The sequence below is a fragment of the Pleurodeles waltl genome, chromosome 10 (assembly GCF_031143425.1).
Source record: "Pleurodeles waltl isolate 20211129_DDA chromosome 10, aPleWal1.hap1.20221129, whole genome shotgun sequence".
Classification (NCBI taxonomy): Eukaryota; Metazoa; Chordata; class Amphibia; order Caudata; family Salamandridae; genus Pleurodeles; species Pleurodeles waltl.
The window spans coordinates 1017076014-1017100635 of record NC_090449.1 but is presented as its reverse complement, the minus strand read 5'-3'; the positions used below and the strand labels follow the sequence as shown (position 1 = coordinate 1017100635).

General features: G+C 42.7%; 2 protein-coding genes across 2 annotated transcripts in view; one reads left to right on the top strand and one right to left on the bottom strand.

Annotated features, from left to right (window-relative positions):
- ASTE1 (asteroid homolog 1) overlaps positions 1 to 6565 on the bottom strand; it is a 48885-nt gene extending 42320 nt beyond the window's left edge. The window contains exons 1-2 of the mRNA XM_069211921.1: positions 6238 to 6565; positions 3268 to 4897 (exon numbers count right to left, since the gene is read on the bottom strand). Coding sequence (XP_069068022.1) covers positions 3268 to 4581 — 1314 coding nt within the window. The 5' untranslated portion in view covers positions 4582 to 4897; positions 6238 to 6565. The remainder of the gene's footprint in view (positions 1 to 3267; positions 4898 to 6237) is intronic.
- Positions 6566 to 7054: 489 nt separating this feature from the next.
- Positions 7055 to 24622, top strand: part of NEK11 (NIMA related kinase 11) — a 613419-nt gene continuing 595851 nt past the window's right edge. Inside the window, exon 1 of the mRNA XM_069211923.1 lies at positions 7055 to 7172. The gene's annotated coding sequence lies outside the window, so the exon portion shown is untranslated. The remainder of the gene's footprint in view (positions 7173 to 24622) is intronic.

Here is a 24622-nt window from a genome sequence, read left to right as displayed (position 1 = left end):
GGCAGTGTACTATCACTTCCTTATATTATTATAACTCTGTGAAAGTCATTTTTATATTGTGGTTGGCTTCTGGCATGAACGGATGTTTGTCTTGAACCTGGGTCTCACTCGGGAGGGGTATGGTATGTGGTATAAAGTTCTTATCTACCCCTGTTAGATTCTTATAGAAAGCAGCACCCGTTACAAAGGCTACTATTGTACAGATGTCTACCTAATTTCCTAAGGTACTGTGGAAGAGAATGCTTCAACTATTATTTGCTCTCCACAGGGTGTATCCCTAACAAAGGGTGTGCGCCAGTCCTCCTCATTTAGAATGATGCCTTAGGCCTAATAGAAAACCAGCTTTATGCTGTGCGATATGTGACACTGTATTTGATTTCTACTTTGTATAGGGGCATTCAGGTGTCTATCTGAAACTCTCGTGCACTCAGGTGATCTCAGAGACACTGTCGAAAATTGCGATTGAAGACCCAGACTCGCTTATTGTGAGGCATGCAATGTTTATATTGATCAATCTTCTTGCAGTGAACCTTTGAAACTGAAACTATCTCTTTTTTTTACCTCTATGGTCAGCGTCTCGTTTTTAAGGCTTCTCTTTTTCAGCCTTTTGAATGGTGTGTTTGTCCGTTCTCCAATACATTGCTCATTCCGCTTTTGTTCCTCTGAGCGTCTGTTATCACAAGAGTTTTGCGGATAACATAAGGACAGTCACCAGGGAACTGATGCTGTCTGTACTGTTTTAATGTTCCACGGTACCTTTATTGATAACCCCCTCAGAACTCTTGCCACTGAGAGATCTGGTTATATATATCTCCTGTTCCCGCTACCTCAGCCTCCAGCTTGAGATTCCAATTTTGATGGGTGAATACCTATGTTATCTCGAACTATGGAGCTACATGTTTCTGAAATCATTGTGGGCAATTTATGTTCTCTCTGATTTGGCTCCATAATGGCAGGCACTGGCATATGGCCTATATTATTGCTTCACCCCGAATGTTACCAAGAACAATCGAAGATACTGTATCAAAATTTCACATCAATTTAATACTAAAATCAAATGCCAGAGAAGATCCAAGTTTATTTTGTATTTGTTTCAGAAAATCAGTAATGCTGCTGATAAGGGAGTTCCAGGTGTTAGGGTTATATGTTGGCCAATATACATTTCAATGTAGTACACTTCTCAACAGATGTCAGCATTCGCACTGGAACACACATAACAAGGACTCTATGTTTTTTCTGATTAGTTTTGTGAGCTATCAGGAAAAGTGCTTCGTCTAGCTTACTAGGGCCTGTGTCCATTACTGTATTTTTTAGTCTGGTGATTTATTGCAGATGCAGGGGGTCCATGTAAAACAATTACATCCTTCTTATACCCCAGTGACTGTAGCACATACTAGCAAAGCATTTTAAATACTGTCACTATGTTTGTTGGCAATGGGCTCAGCTGGTCTGCATTCAGACAATGTACATTTGGGGGTGGTGTATATCCCAAACGACTGTCCCATCCTAATTAATCCCACTATATGTGGTAACAGCCCAATGAACCGTTGCAAGAGTTCTAGCTACCTTATGGGAATGGCCTGAATTTCATCTGTCATATCTAGCAGGGAGTCTTATGTGCCCTATATCTAGCAAAGTGATCCACATCAGCTTAAAGTGGAACAAATTCTACTCGTGAGTAAAATATCTCCATCGACTAAGCTGGACTTGCCACAACAACTAGTATTACCTCTCCTCCTGTAATCTGCAACCAATCTGATGTAAATTAGTTATCAGAACCCACACATTAACATTTACTGGTACATTTCCATTCGTCATTTTACAAAAGATTCAGCATACGATTTAAACCTTAAGCGAATAACAAGTCACACCCTATTAAAGGTGAAGCTTTACCAATTCTTCAGCAGAACAAGAGGCTTCTGTCTAATTTCCGAGAACAATTTCCAACCAATATTCTCCATATGTCTCTGTATTGGTAGTCATTGTTTTGTGTTGCCCTTTAAGCACTCGGGCATATTTATACTTGGTCTGCGCCACTGTAGAATCATTTATTTTGACGCTAAAATGGTGCAAACTTAACTCCATATTTATATTTTGACGCTAGACCCATCTAGGGTCAAAATATAGGTGTTAGTGCCATATTGTGGATGTGGCAAACTACCTTGCGCTAATTAGATGCAAGGTAGGCGTTCCCGTCCACAATATCACGCTAACCCCCAACTGCTCATTTATAATCTGATGCAAAAATGATGCGCACAGAGTAGGAGGACCCTAATAATGGTGCTAAGCCTGCTTAGCGCCATTATTTAATGCCTGGGTCTGACTAGGTGTTAGGGGACTTGTGGACCCATTTCCATTGCTAAACACCATGGAATGGGCCCAGTGATGCCCACCCCAAGCCACAGGAACACCCACACCAGAGGGACACCACAGGATGGGGGAGCCCATCCAGGGTAAGTACAGGTTAAGTATTCTTTTATTTTGTATTTACCCTTTTTTTCCTGTTCCACTGGGGGCCCCCTGTATGGCACTGGGTTCATGGCCTTGCCCAGGGGACACTGGTCCCCTGGGCTGGCCATTGGGGTGTTGGGCAGGACTCTTACTGAGACAGGAGTCATTGTCGGGTGTTAGCATCAGAAAATGACGCTAGTCTGGTTAGAGGCATATTTCTTGCCGCTATCCAGCCTAGAGTAAATTCGAACCCACTAGCGCCTTCTCCCCAAGGCTAGCATCTTTTTCATAGACGCTAGCCTGTCCTTTGTGCCACAGTGCGCCGCTCCATAAATATGGCACCCGTCTGGCGCTTTGGAATGAAATCAAGGGATTTTTGAAAGGCAAGTCCACAAACGAGTGAAAGTGATGGGCATGAGATGGGCATGGTTAATAGCCAACAGAATACTTACAACCGTTCGAAAAGAGCTTTCGCGCTCAACCTAAATATAATTACATCTAAATGTAAAAGGAGACCTGGAGAACAACCTGCTACAGGAGCAACATTAAACTCCAATAAAATGCTTGACTCTCAGGGAAACACACGGGAATTTATGGATGAGAGTTCAGTTTTTAGTTCCTTTGCAGTAAGAGAAGTGGCCAAAAAAGTGTGTGCAGCTTAAAGGGTCAGTTGGAATGGCATGTTCATAAACATTAAAAATAATTTAGAACAGCAACAAGCTAGTACTATCTCATACTTAATCCGAAGAGTAAAAAAAAAACACATTTTGTGACTAAAACAAATAGATAATAAAAATAGTAGAATTAATATTTTACCTTGGTTATCTTGCTCACAAAGAAGTTATTTGGAAAGACACCACAATCTTCAATGGCAACTTCAGCAGCTGTCTTTTTTAAAGTCTGTTCTGTTCGATCAAATTCATTCACACACAGCACCTTTGTCTGCTTATTGGTCGGAGATACTTGTGCTGCACCAGAAGAGGAATTCAGAAGAAGTCTGTAGATGGCCCTTCGTATTGGCTTTGATATATTGTGAGCACTGACCCTTTGCATATTCTCTACTTGAACAAAAAGAAAGGTTCGTTTTAGTACAAGAACATCACCCAGGAAGGGAGACAGTTGACCCTTTGCAAGACCGTCCAAAAACCAATCTGGTAGGTTAAACGACAACGCCAAGTCACATTCATAAAGGCCATTCTGGAAAAAATCCTCAAGTTTCACATTGGCTGGCTTGTAGTCTTCCATGTGGGTGCTCAGAAGGTCCTTAATGTCATTTTGCTCGTGTTTCTTCAAATATTTCAGTATATTTTCCATAGCTTCAGCTGGATCTTTAAAGCCAGACAGCCAGTTCAGAAGCCCTTGCATACGAATGTGCTTCTTGCTGTGAGAGCTACAACCACCAATGGGAAATTTCACATTCCTGAAAAAGGCTGCCAGAGCTGGTATGGTGATATAATCATTGCCATTGAGCACCGCGAAGAGAGGAAGCAAGGCTCTATTCATGTTGCTGAAATGGCTACAGAGTTTCTCCACAAAGAAGCATTTAGCAGGGATGTAGGATTGCTGTGTGCCCTTAATGGTGCCCATATTTCTCCACTGAAAATCAGATGCAGGACAGTAACCACCATTTAGATCGAAAATGCAGAAGTCGCTGTCATAGGTCAGTACTGGGCACTTCCAATGATTAGCCAAAGCCACAATTTCACGATCTGCTTCTAAAAAACATTGAATAAATGGCACTCGTATAGAGTGCAAAACCTGAATAAAGACGTCTCGGATGAGCAAGGGCAGAACTGTCCCACCTCTTCCCTGGGAGAGGGAATGCGCCATGCGGATCTTGTCCTTGGCTCGTTGCTTGTGGGTCTCCAGCTTCTTATCTGTTGGGTCACAGCCTCCGTCCAGCACAACATAAGGATAGATCCTACATGCAGATAGGGCATTGAAAAACGCTTGGACAAAATCAGTGAAGGCGTCATAGTCCCCGCCATGTTGAAGATCTAGATAGGAATCAAAGTAAAGCCTGTAATAAAGGTTGCTTCCATCGATAATGATTTTAGAGTCCCTCAACTTCAAACTATCGAAGAATTGATTATTAGCTTTTACGTAGGTCATTAGTCCGGGAATACCCATTCTGCAGTTGAGAGACCCTGCTAAGGTTGTAATAAAATCATTGATTATTCACCCTGATATAATTTGTAGCTCCTGATAAAGGTTGTTTCAGCACTCCTTGTTTTTGTGCCACTCAACTTCAGTGTGAAGACTTGATTGTTCGCCATTGTATTGCTCGTTATTCTGTGGATGGCCAAGGTGCAATTGAGAGTCTCAGTTGAGGCTGTACCGAACAATGGTTACTTGCCCTTGCGTTCCTCATTGGTCCATTAAAACCCATGCCGCAGTTGTTAGTCTCAGCTAAGGTAATAATAGCAGGATAGCATACCTAGCATATCTGTGAAGTGAAAAATAACAGTTATGCATGTTCATCCCACAGCTTACAATGAATAAAACATTTATGTGCACATACTTGTAGAAAGCACTTTAAGGGGCTTTGGCACTAAAACAGGAGACACCCTGCCTGCTCCTGTCGAGGAAAATTAAATCTGCCTGACAAAACGTTCCATAAGCTCACAGCGATTGATATCTTTTATTTAACATCTTTATTTATGGAACTTTAGAGATGTCACATTGGAAAGTAATACACTGTAAATTGCAGTTCCATAGATTCAAATAGAGAAGCACTGATATCTTAAATAATTAGTGCCTTTGCGAAAGTTATTATACAAGATATGACCGTCATGTGAAATCCTTTAGGAATTTGGAAATGTGGGCCCTCGCAGGTAAATGAATGCTCAGGAACTGTGTGCATGAAGTAACTTACCAGTCTAAATTATCTAGTGGATAAAATGAGCAACACAACATGGCAATCTACCACAACTAACCTACAAAAACTTAATTAGCTAACATGTAAAATATTAGGTGTAATGAACATTAAAATATTAAGCATAGTGGGTATGTCAACTCGACATAAAAACTCAAGTTAATGCCATCACCGCTTCATGCTTCCATCCCCTGAAGCTGGGAAGGAAGATTTTCAAATGGCTTCAAATCAGCACCCGGAAAACCATCATGCATGCTAGGTTACAAGCAAGCTGGACTATAGGAGCGCCCTCAAAGTCTGGATTACCAAAAACTCAACAGAAGGCTGCAGACCATTCAAATTCGGGGCCCAAATCGCTCTAAACCTCCCTTGCTGTACTCACATCAGACCACACCTGATGGACCTCTTCTGGATCCCCATAGACAAACGATTACAATTCAAACTCACCACGCTTCGAAGGCACTACATAACACTGGCCTAGCACACCTCAACCATCACATCAGCTGTCACAAACCTTCTAGACACCCCCCGCTCGTTCTCCTTCTTGCAAACATATGGAAAACCAGATCCCAAGGTCGAGCCTTCTACACCGTTCCTAAAGTGTGGAACGACCTGCCACTACACATAAGTGCCTCCTACTCACTTTTTGAATCCTACAAGGAGATTTTTGAGTAGTCCCAGTAGGCCATTGCTTGGCTAGGCTAACAACAGGGCCAGGATACTCTCCCACGTGATGGTGCGCTCTACAAATCTGCATACCATAACTTTTCAAAGGCTCTGGACATATACTACAAGTGGTGTTAAAGTATAGCACAAGTCTACCCAACCGTATACCTGGTCTGGAGTGTGCACGATACTCCAAGTCCATCTCCGAGTGAGCCCTGTATTGAAAGTGCCTAAGGTTTGTTTACCTTTCATCCCGTGCTGGTGGTCTTTCGTGGGATCGTCACCCGTGACCAGATGAGAGTCCAGGACCTGCAAACTAGAGATCGTTTTTCGAGAGTAAGGATTGTGCTGAGTCCCTGCAAACTCTAGGGCTGGGTCAACTGAAGGACTCGGGCGGATTAAGAAAAACAAGCCTGATCAAAAAGCAGAACAAGTGTAATAAATTTAAAGACGGCGCATGCTTTAGGGATGCCAAGACTTATCAATAAATTCTACTTTCCAATTTCACTTTCGATTCCAACCACGCTAAACATACACAAGGCTCTTTAGGGCCGTCTACGAACCCGGAAAAGCATCGACCTGGCGACCCGGAAGTGACTCTCCAGTCGCCCACGAGCCGCTATTTCCAGCTGAGTACTTTACGTCTTCGTGTGCATGCTGTGTTATGCTGCCACCTGTGGAGGTCTGGGGGAAGAAAAAAAACACATTTATGCGTTACAGAAATTCGAGTGCATTTCTACAGTTAAAGTGTTCGTGCTTTTTTATATTTGATGTTTCTTTACAGCCTTTGAGATCACGAAAAGCTGATGCGTTTGGGTCTCTTTTATATTTGCTGTGGCGAAGCTAGGCTCCTCGGTCTCCTGGCTGTTCCTTTTACCAGTCCTGTTTGCACGGCTTTGACTGTAGCATTATGACAAGTATTGCCTGTTTTTCTCCTCCTATTAAAGTTCCCTTTTTTTAAGTGTAGTCTTCTCTGTGTCCATATGGTGTGTAGGCCCCGGGGTTCCTCGATGGCAGAGTTCACAGGGTCACGTGACTCGGTCGCCTAGGAAACGAGTCTGTAAACACAGCGCGCGCAGGCAGCTGATAGCAAAGACTGACAACAAGAGGGAGCGAGGCCGGCGCTTCACAAGTCTGCCTCACTGTTACCGCGACTGCTGCTGACACCCAGCTTGCTAAGGTAAAAACCTAAAGTGCTTTTAGCCCTGCTGTAGCCTGGCTATCGATGGATCCCATGTTATGCATGACTCAGTCAGTTCCGACTTGTACATCAGCGCGGTGCATTCTGGGACTTGTATTTTCACTTGTAGCATGCTACTGTGAGCTAGGGTCGTAAGCACAGCGCTGCTGGCCAAAGTACAGGAATTGCTATAGGAGTTGCACAGGACCATGGGGGGCATTTGGCAGATATAAAGATTGGCTGACATATAGCTTTCACGTTGCCCTGTGCTTGTGTTTTTTTTCTGGCTATTTTACTTCTTGTTCAGTGCTCCTGCTTGTAGTCCTACACTTGCAATAGGAAAGTCATATGTAGAAGTACTAGAACATAAAGAAAATTCCAGGACAGGAAAATAAACTCATTCTTGATAGGCACGGCTTGAGATCTGCGATTACACAAAACATACAGATGCGGCGACCTCCGGTCTCTGGCAACTGGAGTCCACCGTCCTCTCTTAAAAACAAAACAGCAATATGTTCGTCAGTTATTCAAAATTCACTCTGACACCACATTTAAGGCTTGAATTTTTCTTCCAGGTTTCATTCACTCTGCAAGTTATGCATGTTGTGCAGTTTTGAATATTTATGTGTTCTAGAATAGTTGGGGAGATCTAAGGGTGCCATCTCTAAGGGTGTCGTCTGAACAACATGTTTTCAGTAGTGTGCTTTATTTTTGCAACTTAATGTGGTCTGTGAGCTGCAGTCTTGGTTTGTTTTCGTTGACCCAGCTGGACTAACCAACGCACATAATGAAATGATTTGTAAAAAGAAACAAATCCCTCAAATTATCTGATTCTGTGCGAATGTAGCTTATACACTCAAGTTTTTTTTATTTTACATTGTTGTACTTTTAGTGCTGATTTTTTGATGGGCTACATTTTATTGTGTTGATTTTATGTCAATATAATTTAGCTGTCAAGCTCTAAATATGTTATGTAGTATATTTTCTTAAACTGTTTATAGTGCAAGCTTTCCCCTTCATACATGCCATTCACCCTTTCATAAAGTGCATTTGGTTGCTAATCTTTTCACCCTAACGGGAGTGAATTTACATGACTGAGCCAATTTGCTGAGAAGCTTGGAGTGTGTGTGTGGCTGGGGAATGGCTAGGGCAGTCCCAACCATTACCAAGAAAGACACAACTGTGAGCAAAGGGATGTTCCACCTGGATCCGTACACATACTCAAAAAGTATTCTTACGTTTGGCTGTGTGCTATGCTCAGATCTTCTTTTCTCCAGACTCTCACTAACGCGCCCAGCACAGTATCCAAGAATACATCGCCTGTCAGTGTCAGTGCAGACATCACACCTTACCGTTCGACCTGGACAGGGACCCAAGTGAGTTCCCAGCTCTGTTCTTGGTATGGTTACAGCAGAGATCAAAGTTTGCTCCTCCTTATGACAATTCTTTTATGGGGTATTTGAGAGGGGCCTGCATAGGCTAAGGATGTGTGACTACTGAACCATCACACAAATTATTCGGAAAGCTTAATTGATTATATTTTCATGATTTGGACTGTTTTCATTAATCAATTGAAAACTTAGTCAACTGCCAATTAACACAATATTCACCTCACTTTGGGACATAGTAACTAATCGATTCACTTGGTAGACATGGAACTTTGTAACTAATATAACAGAGTAGAAGGAAGAATTGTGCGCTTCATGTGGCAAGTTTAAAACTTTCATTCCATTGTAATTCTATCCTTCATAGCGAAATGACTAGACTTCAAGAATATCCCAAATAAATAGACCTTCTTTGTAGACTCCGAAGAAATCTGATAATTCTAAACAAAACTCCAGAATAGACTTTATCACAGAGTACAATTATGACAGTTTTAAAAGATGAAAAATTTGGGAAAAAAACATTGGCACATAATGACAGATGACCCAGAAATCGAGTAATACAGCCACCAGACCACACACAACGTGCAAACAAATCACAGCTATAAGAAATTATGCGAGTCCAAGCTATCTGTCACTGATTAGAAAAATAAATTCCTTGTTACAATGTCTACATTCTGACCTTAACAAAGGTAGCTAATGTAGCATTTTTAAGTATGCCCTTGAAAAGTGCTTAAACTTCCTATATAACACAAACAAAAAATATGCCATGAATTGCCAACAAAACTAATTTTACTGTACATACTGGTATGTTTGGCGCTTAATTGTCACAGTAAATGGATATACCTTAGCTATATCTCTGCGTAACCAACTCTTTGTGCTTTGATGTGAAACTTGTAACTCCTGAAAATAAACATACGAGAGATGTAAGATGGGTATCTTACCCATATATCCACCAACACTTCTGTCTCTAGATAGAATAACTACTTCATCTTTTGTTACTGTACACTCTCCGAGGAAGAGTAGTAGTTTCTACTTGACTCTTGTATCACTGCAAGATAATTAGCAGACATTAATATTCTGAGATTCCTATCTTAGCAACTCGTATTTAGCATCCTACAACACTAATACCTTACCCTTTGAGATATACATAGCATGAGCAGCAGAGTCCTGAGTTAAGAATCCGTCCTGTTCCGTCACAGGATAAGCCTCAAGTACAATGTGACAATCTTACAGTCTTAAGGAGAGTTCACAGTAAATGTTCAAGTAGTTCATTTTCACATTTCCAAACTACGTGAGAGTTCATGGCCTATTTGGAAATGTAGTTTGTTGTCAAGTCCCTATCATGTAGATTGTTCTCTATGTATATGAAGCTTCAGTCCAGACAGTGCTGTCACTCTACGGGGCTTCCATGTGATGGGCTAACAAGTGGGCTTGTAGTATTGCTCTCCAGCACCCACCGAACCTTAACTGCCAGTAGCCAGCTTCCTGATAATATGTAAACCCCGAAGGTGGAGATGGGCAATTGCACAGATAAAGTCCAAATTGAAGAGGATCAGTAGATTACAGGACATTAAATATGGTCACAGCACAAAGCATACATTTAAATACTTCTTCTATTAAGTTTAAGTGCTAAATATTGTATTCGACTCTTATTTTAAGGCACACAATAAACACTGATTATTTCAAATACAATGTAATCCTTGGATGTGCACTGACAGGAGGGATCTATTGGATTTACAAACCTGAAACTGATTGGATGGCTTTACAGATTAGGGCCTGATGTAGAGTTCAACTGACTGTTACTCCTTCACAAAGGTGACAGATATACCACCCACTGTATTACAGGTGCATTATATCCAGTGCCACTTGAAATACAACGGACAGGTTATCCTAAATTTGTTGTATACAAATGTAACCATCTGTGCTGAGCTTTCATTTTATGTACTCTGGACTCAATATAACTTTTATAAATTGTTTTTAGAATAGGAAATGAAGCACATTATTGGTGATACTCAGTGCTTAATTTGTGCTTGTTGTTTCCGGTGCTGAGCACCGGCACTTATTTTTGAGGGCCGGAGCTCACTCTTCTGCCTCAAGCATTTGCTGCGAGCAAAAGACACATATGGGGAAAACGGAGGAAGGGAAAAACTAAAAAGCGTCACAAAGAGAGAAAGTAGAAAGCTGCCAGAGTGAACGGAATGGCCAGGGAGTGGCTTTATATGGATTGAAGAGGCCCGAGATGGCTTCAGGATTACCCTGCCTCTGTATTCTGTGTTCGCACATTTTATTGCAGCAGCCGCATGTTTAAGAGGAGGGCTTTTGGCACCGGCACATTTCTATTTACAAATTAAGCACTGGTGATACTATATACCATATTTCAGTCAATCATTGTGTAATTGCATGCATCAGGGTGCTCTTGGTATCAAACTGAAAATGGGTTGCTAATCTCTTGATTTGGATAACTCAACGCAAACTCCTTTGTAAATCGCTTTCTGTTTCGGGGTGATGTTGTATTTACTATATGTTTGTTATGGCAAAATAAGAGACATCAGATTATTTTGTCTGTTACCCTGTTGACTATCTCAGCCTCGTCTTGGATGCTCATCCAGGACTACCTCACATCCTGCACTCCCTTTTTTTTTTTTAGAAGGGTAGGATGACCAAAGTCGAACGTAATTGCCTGAGCTAGTTATCCCTCAATGACTACACTGCCCGAATGCCCTAGCCCAGTGGTTCCCAACCTGTGGTCCGGGGACCCCTGGGGGTCCGCGAAGCCTTCTCAGGGGGTCCGCGACTGCTTAGAAAATTAAAAAAATATTAACAAATAATGACAAATTAGGTCCCCAGCTTCCAGTAATGACTCAGGCAGGGGTCCCCGTATTCCAATGATGATTCAGTGGGGGGTCCCTGGGTTCCATGAATGTTAAAATGGGGGTCCACATAAATCAAGAGGTTGGGAACCACTGCCCTAGCCTTAAACAAGTAGTACAGCTACAAGCTATTCAGTAAAATGTTGTACAAGAACGTATTTTATGCCGAATTTTATCTGGTTACAAACACTGGTCCAGAACGTTCTGCACACACATTATAACCTTGCCAGCGTTTGAATGCTTGCTGGGTAATATTTGTTATTTACCAGTTCAAAGCAAGAAGCTTCTGAACGATTTTGCACATGGTGGCCCCTGTGCATACTCTAAGAAGCTTCCTATATGCTTTCACAAAACTCCATCCATTCTGTGTCTACTTTATTGACTACAAACCGTAAAGCCCCACGAACATATAGTATGCCCTAACCTTACCATAAATAGTGAGACATAGGCATACAAGATTAACTGACAAAGGACTCTTGCCTTATGGCAGTCTTCCTAAAAAATATTTTGTCTCTAAGTTAGCACTTTAGTTCATTTTATGAGCACGTGCCTTTGGACACAAAATGGCACTCGGTTGAGTGAGGGGTGTGCTGATGCAATTAACCTAGGAATGCTACAGGACTCTGGCCAGTTATTAGATCCCTTTTGTTATTTTTAACAAGTTAGCTGCTTATTATTCTTTGGTAAACTAAAAACTTCAAACCTTTTTGACTTCCTCCATTAGACCTTTGAGTGTGGCATCTGGACTTCAGTGTAGTGAACTCATTTATATGGTTTACAGAATAACTCTGTTTTGGCGCTAGCTTAGTTTTCATTGAAACACTGTGTGGTTCCAAAGAGTTCGATAACCCAGGAATCTGAACACAAAATAAATCCTCTATTGTATGGACTTCGGACATTATTAAGTTTTCAATAGTGTTACTGTTACCCATGGATTGTTAGTTTTCAGTCATTCATGCAGTGTCTGTTATAAGCTGCAGACTGGTCTGTAACTGAACCCTTACCTTGTTTCTAGACTTGGATGGTGTGTTTACCCACATATGGTTCAGTATAGATGCAATTAAGACTTCCTATTTAGTTCCTGCCCGTTTTCGTTTGTGTGATTTCCCACAAATGTTCATTCCATTCCCACCACCCACTGCCTTTTTAGAATAACTTCTATAACAAATAAGTGACGGTTGCAGCGGCTGCCAAATTTAGATTATGGTCCTTATTTGGAGTTCAGCGGATGCAGGACATCCTCAAAATAGTGGTGGATGTCCCACTCCATTCCACAATATTAAGAATGCTTTGATGTCAAAGACACTTTAAATTTGGCAACCAGGAGATCACCCACTTTTTGGCAAATTTCCTGTTCGGCCAACCTCTATATAAGGCCCTAAGTCGATACTCCATGGAGTAGTTTGTTGCGTATCCTCAAAGGACATCAGTGCCTCATCGGGAGTAGCAAGATCTACATAAATACTAATATCATACTCTAGCATGCAGGTCTGGAGCACTCAGTGAAACATGATAGCAAGATAGTTCTCTTCTTTACAGGTCAGTGCCAATATTAATGATCGCTGTTAGGTCACTTAAGGGACTACACATAGTTGTATATAAATGTTCTTATTAGCTGTGTTACAGAAACATGCAAGCTTGATGTTTTACAACCCCATCAGGGTATCTTCACAGTCTGCTCAGCTGACACTCTCAGCACTTCCTTCTCCACAGAATACTAAAAACACTGCTCAGAGCAACAGGACACCATGCATCATCATAATGATGTGTCAAGATGCAGCACACCTCACCTACATGGACACATCAACCAACAAGGTAGAAATTGTTGTGACATTAGCACAACGTGCACAGCCATTTCATGCAACATACCGCCCCATTGTACTGCACGGCAAATAGGAAGGCAGTAAATGCTAAAGTCTCAGCAAAATGTGCACCAAACCTTCTGCAGATAGTCATATAGCACACATCAAATCACACCATCTTCCATTACATACACAGAAAAAAACAATAAGATAACTTTTTTTAATATCAGTATTATTTGCATGTTCACTTCTGAAGACACACTACACACCATAGTTGACAAAATGCACCTCACTCCAATACAGTAAAAACATGAATATCCACCCTGTACACATAATACACAACACCCAGATAGCAACATGACAACAATCACAAAGAAGCACAACATTCAATTCATACAAGACACAGAAAGTAAATTCATACTTTACAAAGCAGAATCTTCGAGGCCTCTTGACTCCACCTCTACCACACCATCACTATGCTTTCAGACTAAACCAACAGGTTTCAATTGAATAGCTGTTCATCCTTGTTTACCTGCATTGTAATTGGCAAGCTTAAGTTAACCTTAAGTTAAGACTGGCATTATTTTTCCGGAATCATTGGTTTCTCTTTCCATTAATGGTTCTCTGAATGGTGCACAGTTGTGCTGTAATGGTTTGCAATCCCTGGGCTGTGGCCAGACCGGATGCGAGAGTAAGGTCTCCACTGTTGTTACTCGGCTAGACACCTGCCAGTGATGCATGAAGGCTCTGCCAACATGCATGGACCCTCTGAATCTGAATTTGTATGGCTTTACGTCTTCCTTTGAGGTGAGAGAGGGTATAACTGCATCATGCTCAGAGTTTGTTGCCCTTTACAGACATAAGGAAAAGAAGAAGCTGCTTTGTGGCACAGTCAAAACAATGGTATTGCTTCTCTCCCATTAGTCTGTCCTCTCAGTTGCAACAAATCATTGAGAGGACTGTTGCTGCAGTGCTGGCGATGCACAGGATAACCAGGAGCCTGCCCAGAGGAACCTTATATCTTCTAGAGATGTTTCCCTGATGAAAAACAGAATTGCAAGGATGAGATAATAGAACCTAGGATAAGAAAAATGTGCAGAAAAGGCCAGCAGGTGTTTCGCTTTACATAGGCGCATCACTTTTGACTTTCAAGGACCTCAGCGTTCTTTCAGTGAATTCCAATTATTATATGCCTGGTTTACGTCTGCTCGATTTTATGAGGAGTCATCTTGTGGGAGTGACTGAAACAACACATTAGGATTCTGTGATTTCCAAGAAGTTGTGCACTATCTAGTGGTTTGAGTCTCAATTCCAAAGCTCGCAAAGATAGACCCATTGATCCCAAGACATTGCAGAGTGAACAGTGGAAAACTGTGATCATGCAGCAACTTCTTTGGGCAGCCCTAGCACATTTGTAAGCTGCGAAAAAGAGGGACTGTGTCTCCTAACTTGTCTTCATTGCAGCACTGACTTCCAGTCTTGAGACACATTGAATTCAAGGTACTGATCGTTTCTTACACAGAGGTGTGTAGAAAGAGCTACTAAATATCACAAAGACACTTGGTGGACACTATGGAAGCCTGTCAATAGCTAGCCCAACAATTAGACGACTGAAATCTAAAGAAATCGGATCAGGTAGAAGTACATTGGCCACCCCGAGTACTATACTGCAGAATGAGCTTATGGTAGGTCTCAGACCAGAAGAAAGGCATTTACATTTTCAGAAGCAACCAATGACTGAAATGTTCCATTGGGCCTATAGCAAAGGTTTTTGTTGGTCCCTATCAGTTATATGTTTCTGGTCTATTTGTCCACTCATGTCTATGACCCACTCTGTATGAAGAGCGCTCTGAGATGCCTCGATGGTCCTTGATTGAGGATGCCGTGAACAGTGCAGGCATTCTGGTGTCTATTTAGAAGCAGCTCCAATTCCTCCCAAATATCATGACCAATGCATTGCGTTTCAATTAATTTCGTGCATCGTCTACTTTTGGGAAGAGAAAGCAGATCTGGCTGTGAGCACTGAAGGCTGGGATAAGCCAGAAGGCTTCCCTTTTGCTACTTTGCTTCTTTGGGCCAACACTATTTTGTCCAAAGTTAGGGGAGGAGAAGAAGCAGACAGTGAAGTGTCTGAGGTTGGTGATTCCTCTTTCACGTTGGTCCTCTTTTTCTTCTTCATAATGCAGTTAGTCTGCTTTTAGGAGGTCATCATTGCCATGTAGTCACCTGTAGCTCCTCTAAAGAGTTGTCCTTTGGTCCACATGCATAATCCCATACATGTCCTGAAACACCAACAGCAGTGCTCGCTGTGTCACAGGTTGATTTGAGGGGAGTGTTCATGTCTTCAATTTGTAGATCACTCACCTAAGCCTAACTTTTTATGCTTGTGCGGCATTACTGATTTCAGGTGGGTGGGCCTTCTGTTAGGTTTGCTAATATTGTTCTTCATGCGTCAGCTCTGATTTGTATGTCTCAATAAACCCAGGGGCTTATTTACAAGTCAGTGGCGCAGGACAGCATAGCAAGTTTCCTTGCTCTGCTGCCCTGCCCCACAGCAAAAGGGCTGAAATGAGCCGAAGCATCAAGATACAGCACATTTCTGTCCTCTCCCCCTGCAGTAGCGCACAATGGGCTGCCTAGCGCCGACGCAGGTACCCTTACACCATGGTACAAGGATTCCTGCCTCACAGACAGGATTGTTTTTGTGCAGAAAGGGACACCTTCTTGCACAAAAACAGTCCATGGAGGCTTTTTCCTCTTTCTATGTGTTTTGCAGAATGCAGCACATATAGAAGAAGGAAACAACAAGGAGAAATAGAGACAGTTCTCCTTGTTACACCTCTGCTGGGGAGGCGTAAAACATTGACACAGTCCCAGATTTACAGATTATTGTAAATCTGGGAATGCGTCAAAACCCATGGGTGTTGCATGGGAAAACCCCATGGAACGCCCATGGAATGCCTCCCTGATGCAATGTAAGGCAACGCAGTAATGCCATTTACCATATCTACAATGCCATGGAAAGCCACACAAAGTGTAGATATGCGCCTGCTCTATGTGCCGCCGGTGCGTCACAAAAAGTGACACACTGGCGGCGCACAAGGCTTGAAAATAAGCCCACCAGTGTTGTGCAGGACTGTAAATATTGTTTTGTGCACATTGTCTGTCTTTAGCGTTTGGTGTAAGATGATGAGGCGTGAAACCAGATAGAGGGAAATGGAGATTTCTGGATTACTTACTGATAGTTTTCATTATACCAGCCCAGATCTTTCCTAACATAGTCATTGTTCCCTCCCTCTCTGTCCCGGCTGTGGGCCAAACTAGCTTGTGAAGTCACTGCTGGGCTAGATGCATCAGCGGTCACTTAAAGTGGGGGCTGAATCATAGGTTCTTTCCGTGGGATGAGTTTTAAAGCTTGGGAAATTGGAGAGAAAGCGTGGGACCATCTCTGAAATTTGAGAGCCCTCATACAACAAAGGCTGTGACGAGGAAGAGTGGGGCTCCTTAGAATGCAGATTACCGCTTTGAGTACATCACACCGCATGCTGCCTTGCTGCATCTTTTGAAGTAAGTGGTACATTACAAACTTAGAGGCACAATCACACACAGCTGTAGGCTCTCCCTTTGGAATTTAAAACTATAGGGGGAAGCCAGAGGTTGAATTGAGTGGGAACTACTGGAAGCTGTGTTCCACTATTATTTTTTTCATATTAAATAGTATTGGTACTTTTCTTTTTGCAGCTAAAGAATAAACCTTGTTTTCCAATTACACACTTTTTAGGTCAAGCTCGCAAGCGCTCTGACGTGTTGTAACCTATCTGTGGGCTTTTAACCACGCCCACCGCACGCTCATCACTATCACTCATTTGTGGGCTTGCCGTTCAAAAATCCTTTGTTATCATTGGTAAATGATTACCATTTGTCCCTCCTTGGAGCAGTTTTGTTACCGCCGTGTACACTGATCTTGTTACTTGAATAATTGCACGTTTGCCGATAGGTTTGACTGCAAACAAACCTATTTTTCCTTTTGTGTCTCTCCTTCGCACTCATGCTAATGGCAGCCATGGCGCTTTGAATCGGCTTGCTTATGTCAACTGCTTTACTTTTCATTTTCAATTTATGTGGCAAGAAAAGTCCAGTTAGGCATTTACAACGCTAAATAGCTCTAACTCGAGCAAACGCGAGACCCATTGCATTGCAAATGCTTGTTTAACTCAGCTATTTCAGTAAGCCTCCTGCTGAGACGGAAGTAAATAGAAGAACAATGAATTGGCTGTTCTGCCCTCCTTTCTGACTCCAGGGTGGGGTGGAGAGTGCTGCAGTGGAGAGCTGGTCCTGTTACAGAGACTGCAGTCTATTGTTTAACAAACTGCACACACCTTAAAATCCAGGTGAGAAGTGAAATATCTTCTCAGCCTTAGCGATTTCATTTGTCAAAGTAAAGACATTAATTTAATGGCTGTAATTGTGTCTTGAAATGTATTGGTCGTTTCACAGAAGACTTTTGAAGAAGATTAGATATAAAAAGAAAAGCCATAAAAAAGTGACCATTTCTGGACCTACCCCTTACTGAGATGCATGTTATTTAGTGTCAGTGAACAGTGACACAGTCTAGATTCAGCCAACACACCTTTGTTGAATGTTAGTAGGAAAACTGCAATATCATATGACTGACAACCAGGCAGACGTTATAGTCTCTGGCCTAGTCACCCCGGAGTTGGTTATGTGTAGTCCACACTCCAAGGTCTCCGTGGAGTCTCCCTGCTCACTCTCCTGGCCTTAATTTTCCTGTGAGTGCAAGACATGATCAGTGAAAGCGCAACCCTCTGGTCCACGGATGTGCACGAATAGAGTGACAACAATAAAATGATTGGTAGAACATGAGATAAATTCATTTTTTTGTTTAGAATTCACCCCAAATGCTTTGGATTCAGGGTGGGGCTGTTCTACAGGGCAATTGGGCAGTGCCCAATGGGCTGGTCTGACAGATCAGTTCGTGGACCTGTTTTTTTAGCAGTTTGTGGTCCCGTTTTATGGTCCACTTAGTCACTTTTTACTGTTGATTTCCCTGATATTACTACAAACATCAACTGCAGCAAACACAAATGCATGCAGTCTCCCATTCCTTGCAAAACACCCACAAAGAGAGATTTTACTAGTTCATAACTGCCCTGAATTACAAAGGTGAGCCATTTTTTAGCCTTGTGATTTGCTAATGGGAGGGTGGGGGGACACTATTATTTTGGTGCTCGGACCTATATTTTGTGCCGGTCTGACCCTGTTTGATTTACCCCCCGCCTCACCCCTGGGAGTGCCTACCCTCTTCTCTAAACTCCCAGCCCCTCCTACTGAGAGTGCTCTCCTCTGCCATCCTCTTCCTCCACCACCTATCCGAGTACCAGACATTTTTAGGGTTGAGCCTGCGTTGCTTGCGCGCGCGCATGCGTATCGCTACAAGACACTTTAGTTATTAGAAAGGGGCTCGGAGCCCTGTCGACATCACGTCAGTGTGTTTGATTGGTTCGTGGGCTTGCCTAGTAAAATCTGCTTGCTTTCATTAGTGAAAGGCATGCACATGTCATGCCTTTTCCGGTGGTTAGCCCTCCTCGTGCGCAGCGACCAAGTACAGAAAACATGCGAGGCTCGCTGTTTTCTGTCGGATCGTGGACTACCTTTTCTCTATTTTCCTAGCGCGATTTCGCTTGGCAGAAGTCGAGCGCTTTACACAGTTAATTTAACTTTTTCGGGTTACTTACATAAAAGCACTTTTGCCGATAGATGAAAAGTCGGGTTACTAGTTTACAAGGCGATCAGCTCTAACATGAGCAAACGCGAGACCCGTTGCATTGCAAATGCTTGTTTTATGTGATGTCACACTGATTGCTTGCATTGTACCAATGAGACCACCGCCCATCGTCTTCAGGGAGACATAGAAGGTGAATCGGGGAAAGGCATGAGCGAGGAGCCTTCTGAATAGAATGATGGCTTTCAAAATGCTCATACCACACTGGTTGTCAGTCTCATAGCCCTAAGTGGGTGATTGTTGTACCCTGGTGTAGGGGAGATAGAGAATTAGGGTCCATGGGCCAGATGTACCAAAGGATTTTACCCATTCTGTGTCTATGGGAAAATGCTTTATTACATATGGCCCAAAGTGCCTAGGACCATATGTGCATGCATTTGTCTGTCTGGTGGTGGAATCGTCACACTTTGACTGGAGAAACATTAATAAATTGGTATTTGGAATACATTATTCTGACTGTTTTGATAAGATGAGCAGCAAAAGAGCAGCAATAGTTCTGAGAACTAAAGATGGAACTGGAGACCTTCTACCTTTATATATCTAGTGAGCAGGCCATAAATTGGCCATGGTGAATAGGCAGTCTGGTCCTTCCCATTCATCAAGGTCTATATTTCTGTGTCAGATATATGGAAAAGGTAAAGACATCCCAAACCTGTTTCGGTAGGTCAGCAGCCTTCCTCAGGGCTAATTGTCAAGCAACAGACAGTTGCTGAAAACACTCAGCTTTGGCACTGACAGTGCGTGTCCAATTTGTAAACAACACATGCAACCTTGTGCAGCAGGTTCTTCAGGTTGTCAAGGCATATTGGCATGCAGCTGCACTAAGGTGGGCTTACAGTAAACGTTTCTGTAAAGGAGCAGGGCCTATGAGAAGGATGCAAGTGCTTCCAAAGATCAAGTCCATATGGTATTGCTATCACTTATCGAGTTGCTGAAGTGCTTTGTGGATGGGTTACATGTTGCTTCTTACGCCCCAAAATTAGAGACGTTGTCATGCATAAGGTGTTATGTTCACTCATGTTTTGTATTACACAGTTGTTTTGTAATTTGTCTCAATCTGTCATGGTTCAATTTGCTAAATGTATATATATGGATGGTACAAACAGTCATGCAATTTGCATTATATGCGGGGCCACTGGAATTATACCATTCTGCGGTCGCAGCTTTTTTTGTATATTTAAGGAGTTGCTGCATTTGTCACATAATCCATTATCTGTCGCATAATCTGCAGATTTTAACTCACATGGATCAAAAGTTACTAAAAACATGGCAATACATGTTTGCTTGCATTGGAAGACCCTTCACATAGATTAACTGGTCATCTTCCAGTTGCCTATTTATGCGTTTGGTTATTAAACTGGTACTAATGAGGTGAAACTTTGCCCGGACAATATTACCATAAAAATGACAATATAATGACGTAATATGTATGTGTTGCATTATGCTTCATAATTTGCCTTTTTTTGTCGCATAATTCAGTGTTCCCATGCTGCATAATTTAGTGCTTCCCTCCTGCATAATTCCAGTGGCCCTGATTATATAGCATGTTCACATTACTAGAGACTTGGATATGCATAAGGGAATTACAGGTTGTCACACGGTTGCCATGCCCACTGCAAGTATTCATCCAAGAATTTGATGTAGGATGTCTTAGATAGCGATGTTAAACTGTCATTCGGTTAGGCTTCCATGGTTGTTACAAGCTGTCATGCAGACATCAAGCACAGTGTACGATTCTTGAGAGCTTGGGAGCTCAGTCATTCAAGTACCAGCTAACCAGTGCTTCATTTGTAAACGAATGAGTGCCGCTGCAGAAAGAGCTGCTCAGAAGACCACCGCCGGCTGAACTGAATGTGTTAGTGCAACTGCAACTTGACCAGAATGCCTTAAATCTCTGTGTATGCAGAGGTAGACCTCTCTCCTTAGTCCTTCCCTTCTAGAGGATGGGGTGTCGAGCTGCAGAGAATGCAGGATGGGACTCTCGGAGCTTTGAGCAGACGAGGATGACGCGCACAGCTTTTATAATGGGCATCATGGAGTAGAGTGGTTGGGCTGTGAAAGGCTCAGGGCTCTCCTTCGAAGTTCTAGTAGTATTATTATGTACCCAGCAGAGGCGTGTGGCTTCCCAGTCACATCCATAATGAATTACACACAATTTTTAGGGGCGAGCGCAAGGCGCACCGTCCAGTGTTGTAATCTCTCTTTGGGCTTCAAACCACGCCCATGTCACGCCGGTCACTTTCATTGGTTCGTGGGTTTGCCTTTTAAAATCTGCTTGCTTTCATTATTGAAAGGCATGCATAAGTCATGTCTTTTCTGGTGTTTAGCCCTCCTCGAGCGCAGCGACCAAGTACTGAAAACATACGAGGCTCCACATTTTCCATCTGGTTTCTGGACTACTTTTACTCTTTTTTTCGCAGCGCGATCTCGCTGGGCAGAAGTCGAGCGCTTTGCATGACATCGACTCTATTACATAGTTAATTGCACTTTTGCAGGTTACATAGATAATTGCACTTTTGCCAATAGGTTTCACTACGAGTGAACTTTTATTTCCATTTGTGTGTCTGCTTTGCACTGATGGCAGCCGTAACCTCGCTTATGGGAAACTTTTCAGTTTATATGGCAAGAAAAGGCCAGTTGGTTATGTGAAACTGTTTTATTTTCATTTTCAATTTATGTGGCAAGAAAAGTCCAGTTTGGAGTTTACAATGGTAATTGCAATAGCTCAAGCAAACGCAAGACCTGTTGCATTGCAAATGCTTGTTATTGTAGCCCTTCCCTTGGTATATAGCCTTGACAGGTGTTTGCCCACAGTAAACAGACGAAAGGGAGCCCACAGACTGAATGTGGGGGCTGGTCGGTGAGGCAAGCAGAATTTGAGAGAACATTTATAAAATGTGGTGAGGATTTAAAGCATATAAAACATTTTTAGATTACTGATATTTTTCTACCACAGTGAATATTTGGAATTATTAGCACAAAGTCATCACTGGTTGTCGCTACAGATTCCATTGGCTGCCAGGTTAATCAGGGCGGCACCACTATCTTGGTAAGATTGGATCAGTCAGTGGAATTTTACATGATCTCCCCATCCCGCTTGGTGTGAAGATTGCATCAAGCAGGGTTGAGGGAAACAGCTGTGGACCTCTTTGGGTCCTTTTTGACAAACAGGACTCAAACAGTCAGCGGTGTCAATGTCAGGGCAGAACCGTTTCAGCTCCCCATGCGGACTCCCTCAGGTATCCTCCTTCAGTCTCACTTTATCCAACATATATGTTTTCCCCTGGCTAGACTGGTGCCGTCATTTGGCTTTCAGGTGTTGTCCTATGGAGACAACACCCAAATCATAGTTTCTATAACAGATGGTTTGCCCTTGGTAGCTGAAAAATTCAATCTCTGTATGATCAGTGTCAGCGCATGGCTGAAGGAGAATTGCTTGAAAATAAATGCAGAAAAGATGGAGATCTTGGTCGTTGGGGCACAACAGTCAGTGTGGTCAGAACTCTAGCCTAAGACAAACGACCCTTTACTTACCCCAGTGGCCTCTACTAGAAACTTAGGGATTATTTTCAGCAACTCTCTTACCTTTGACACCCAGGTCAATTGTGTCGCGCCACAGCCTGCCACGACCCGGGCAGAGCGATCTGCTCGGGCACGGTTGGAGCCGCAGTTCATGTTCTCGGCCGCCGAACATGCCATGCCCCTTTTTTCTTGTATTTTCTCGCACGAGGCCCTAAAGTGGGCATTGGGCCTCGGCGAGTTCAGGGCATGGCGCACCCTCGATATTAAAAGTAGGCACCCTCTCCCCCTGACCCCTCGCTTACCTGGGGAAGCCTGTTCTTTTCTTCTTTTCTCCTTTTCTTCTTTCTTTCCTTTTTTACACTTAGAAGCCATGGTCTTCTTTATCCCAGCATGCCTTGCTTCTACCCTTTCTCTGCATGCATTAGGATCCTTTTCCAAAATGGTGCCTTCCTCTATGTTCTCCTGTGGTCCCAATCCAACATGGCGTCTTTTTTCTTCCTGTCTGTCATTTCCTGTTTTAGGGTATATAAGGAGTGTGATTCTTGTTCTCCTTGTGCTGCAACACTTCCTTTGGTGGTGATCACGTTGTTTTTCTCCAGCTTTTTTCTTTGCCTGTTCCAGTTTCTTCCAGTATTTGTTTTCTTGTTGGAAGACTTACATTTTGTTCTTATTTTTGTTCCAGGGAGTACCAGCCATAGAGGTTTTTTCCTTTGGGGTTTTTTCCTCTGGGACTCCTTCTGGAGGGCACAGACTGCCTTTTGCTGTCCCATCGTCAGCAGCACCGTGGCTACCAGAAAGGGCTGCCCTTACCTTGGTCAAAGCAGAACCTACAAGAATCGAGACCATCCTGCAGTTCCAGGTGGCCCGAGTCATAAACAACGAGTAGCCAGTGATAAATAGAACCATGAGTTCTTGCTTTTGTATCATTAAAATACTGAAAAAGGCCTTCCCACTTATTTCCGGTTGAGTTCAGAGCAGCACTGGTCATCAGTGGTAGCTGGTGACATTTCAAAGTGGTGGGGTGAGCAAACAGGCTGGTTTTGAGGCAGGCTCCCACTCAGCACGCATAGTGCTTCTAAACGCTCCTGGGGATTGTAAAACCCACAAGTCTCCATTGATTAAATAGTGACCCACACACAATGAAGGTGGTGTCTCATTAGAAAACACACTCTGAAAGGGGAACAAGAGAACAAGGCTGACAGCGACATTAAAAGTCTTACCTGCGGCTCTCCGAGTCAATCTCTGGCTCAAGGAGGTCATACATGTCTTTGTCCGGTTGTGGGCCCTCTGTGCGGCACAGTGATGCACCGGCCTACGGTATCCTCCTGGGTCACTAGGCTTCCAGAAAAAATCTCTTTGTCTGGGACTCGATAGTGCTAAATTCAAATGTTCTTATATAATTGTTGGTGTGAGGATGAATCCAACCATGAGGCAATTCAGTGTTGTAAAAAAAAAAGGCAGAGGAGAAATAGGTGCACACATGGAACGAATGATCATTACTTCATGTGAGACTTTAATTCTAGTGAATACATGTTGGACATATTGACCCCACTACATTTCAGAATTTTAGGAGGGAGTTTTTTTTTTTAACAGTATACATATCACCCTAGGTTTAGTAGTGAGGGCCTTGATTGTGTCTTTTGTTCTTGACAAGTGTAACTTCTTCCTATAACCAATACCACTCACTCTCTCTTCAGTGTTTCGGTTACAGTGGGGGAGAGGTGTGTTTCCAGCAGTAATCTGATGTACATATATTTGGTATGTAACTACTGTAGGATCTATTTCCTCTTAATGTAGTGTGAGATGCTTTTAACACTTAGGGAGACAAGTTTCAATGGACCTGTTCTTTTATCATGGGCATGGTAACATATGGCTTATCATGGACACATGTTCATGTAGGCGCTCAAAGGTACCGGATGCACTTGTTGGAATGGCTTTCAGGAAAGTGAAATGCAATGTATGAATCTAATATAAAGGAACCCCTCAAGAAGTCATATTAACTCCTAAGTCAGTAAAAAAGACCAAGTCTATAGTGTCTTATCAAGGGGCATGTACTCTACTTCAGGTT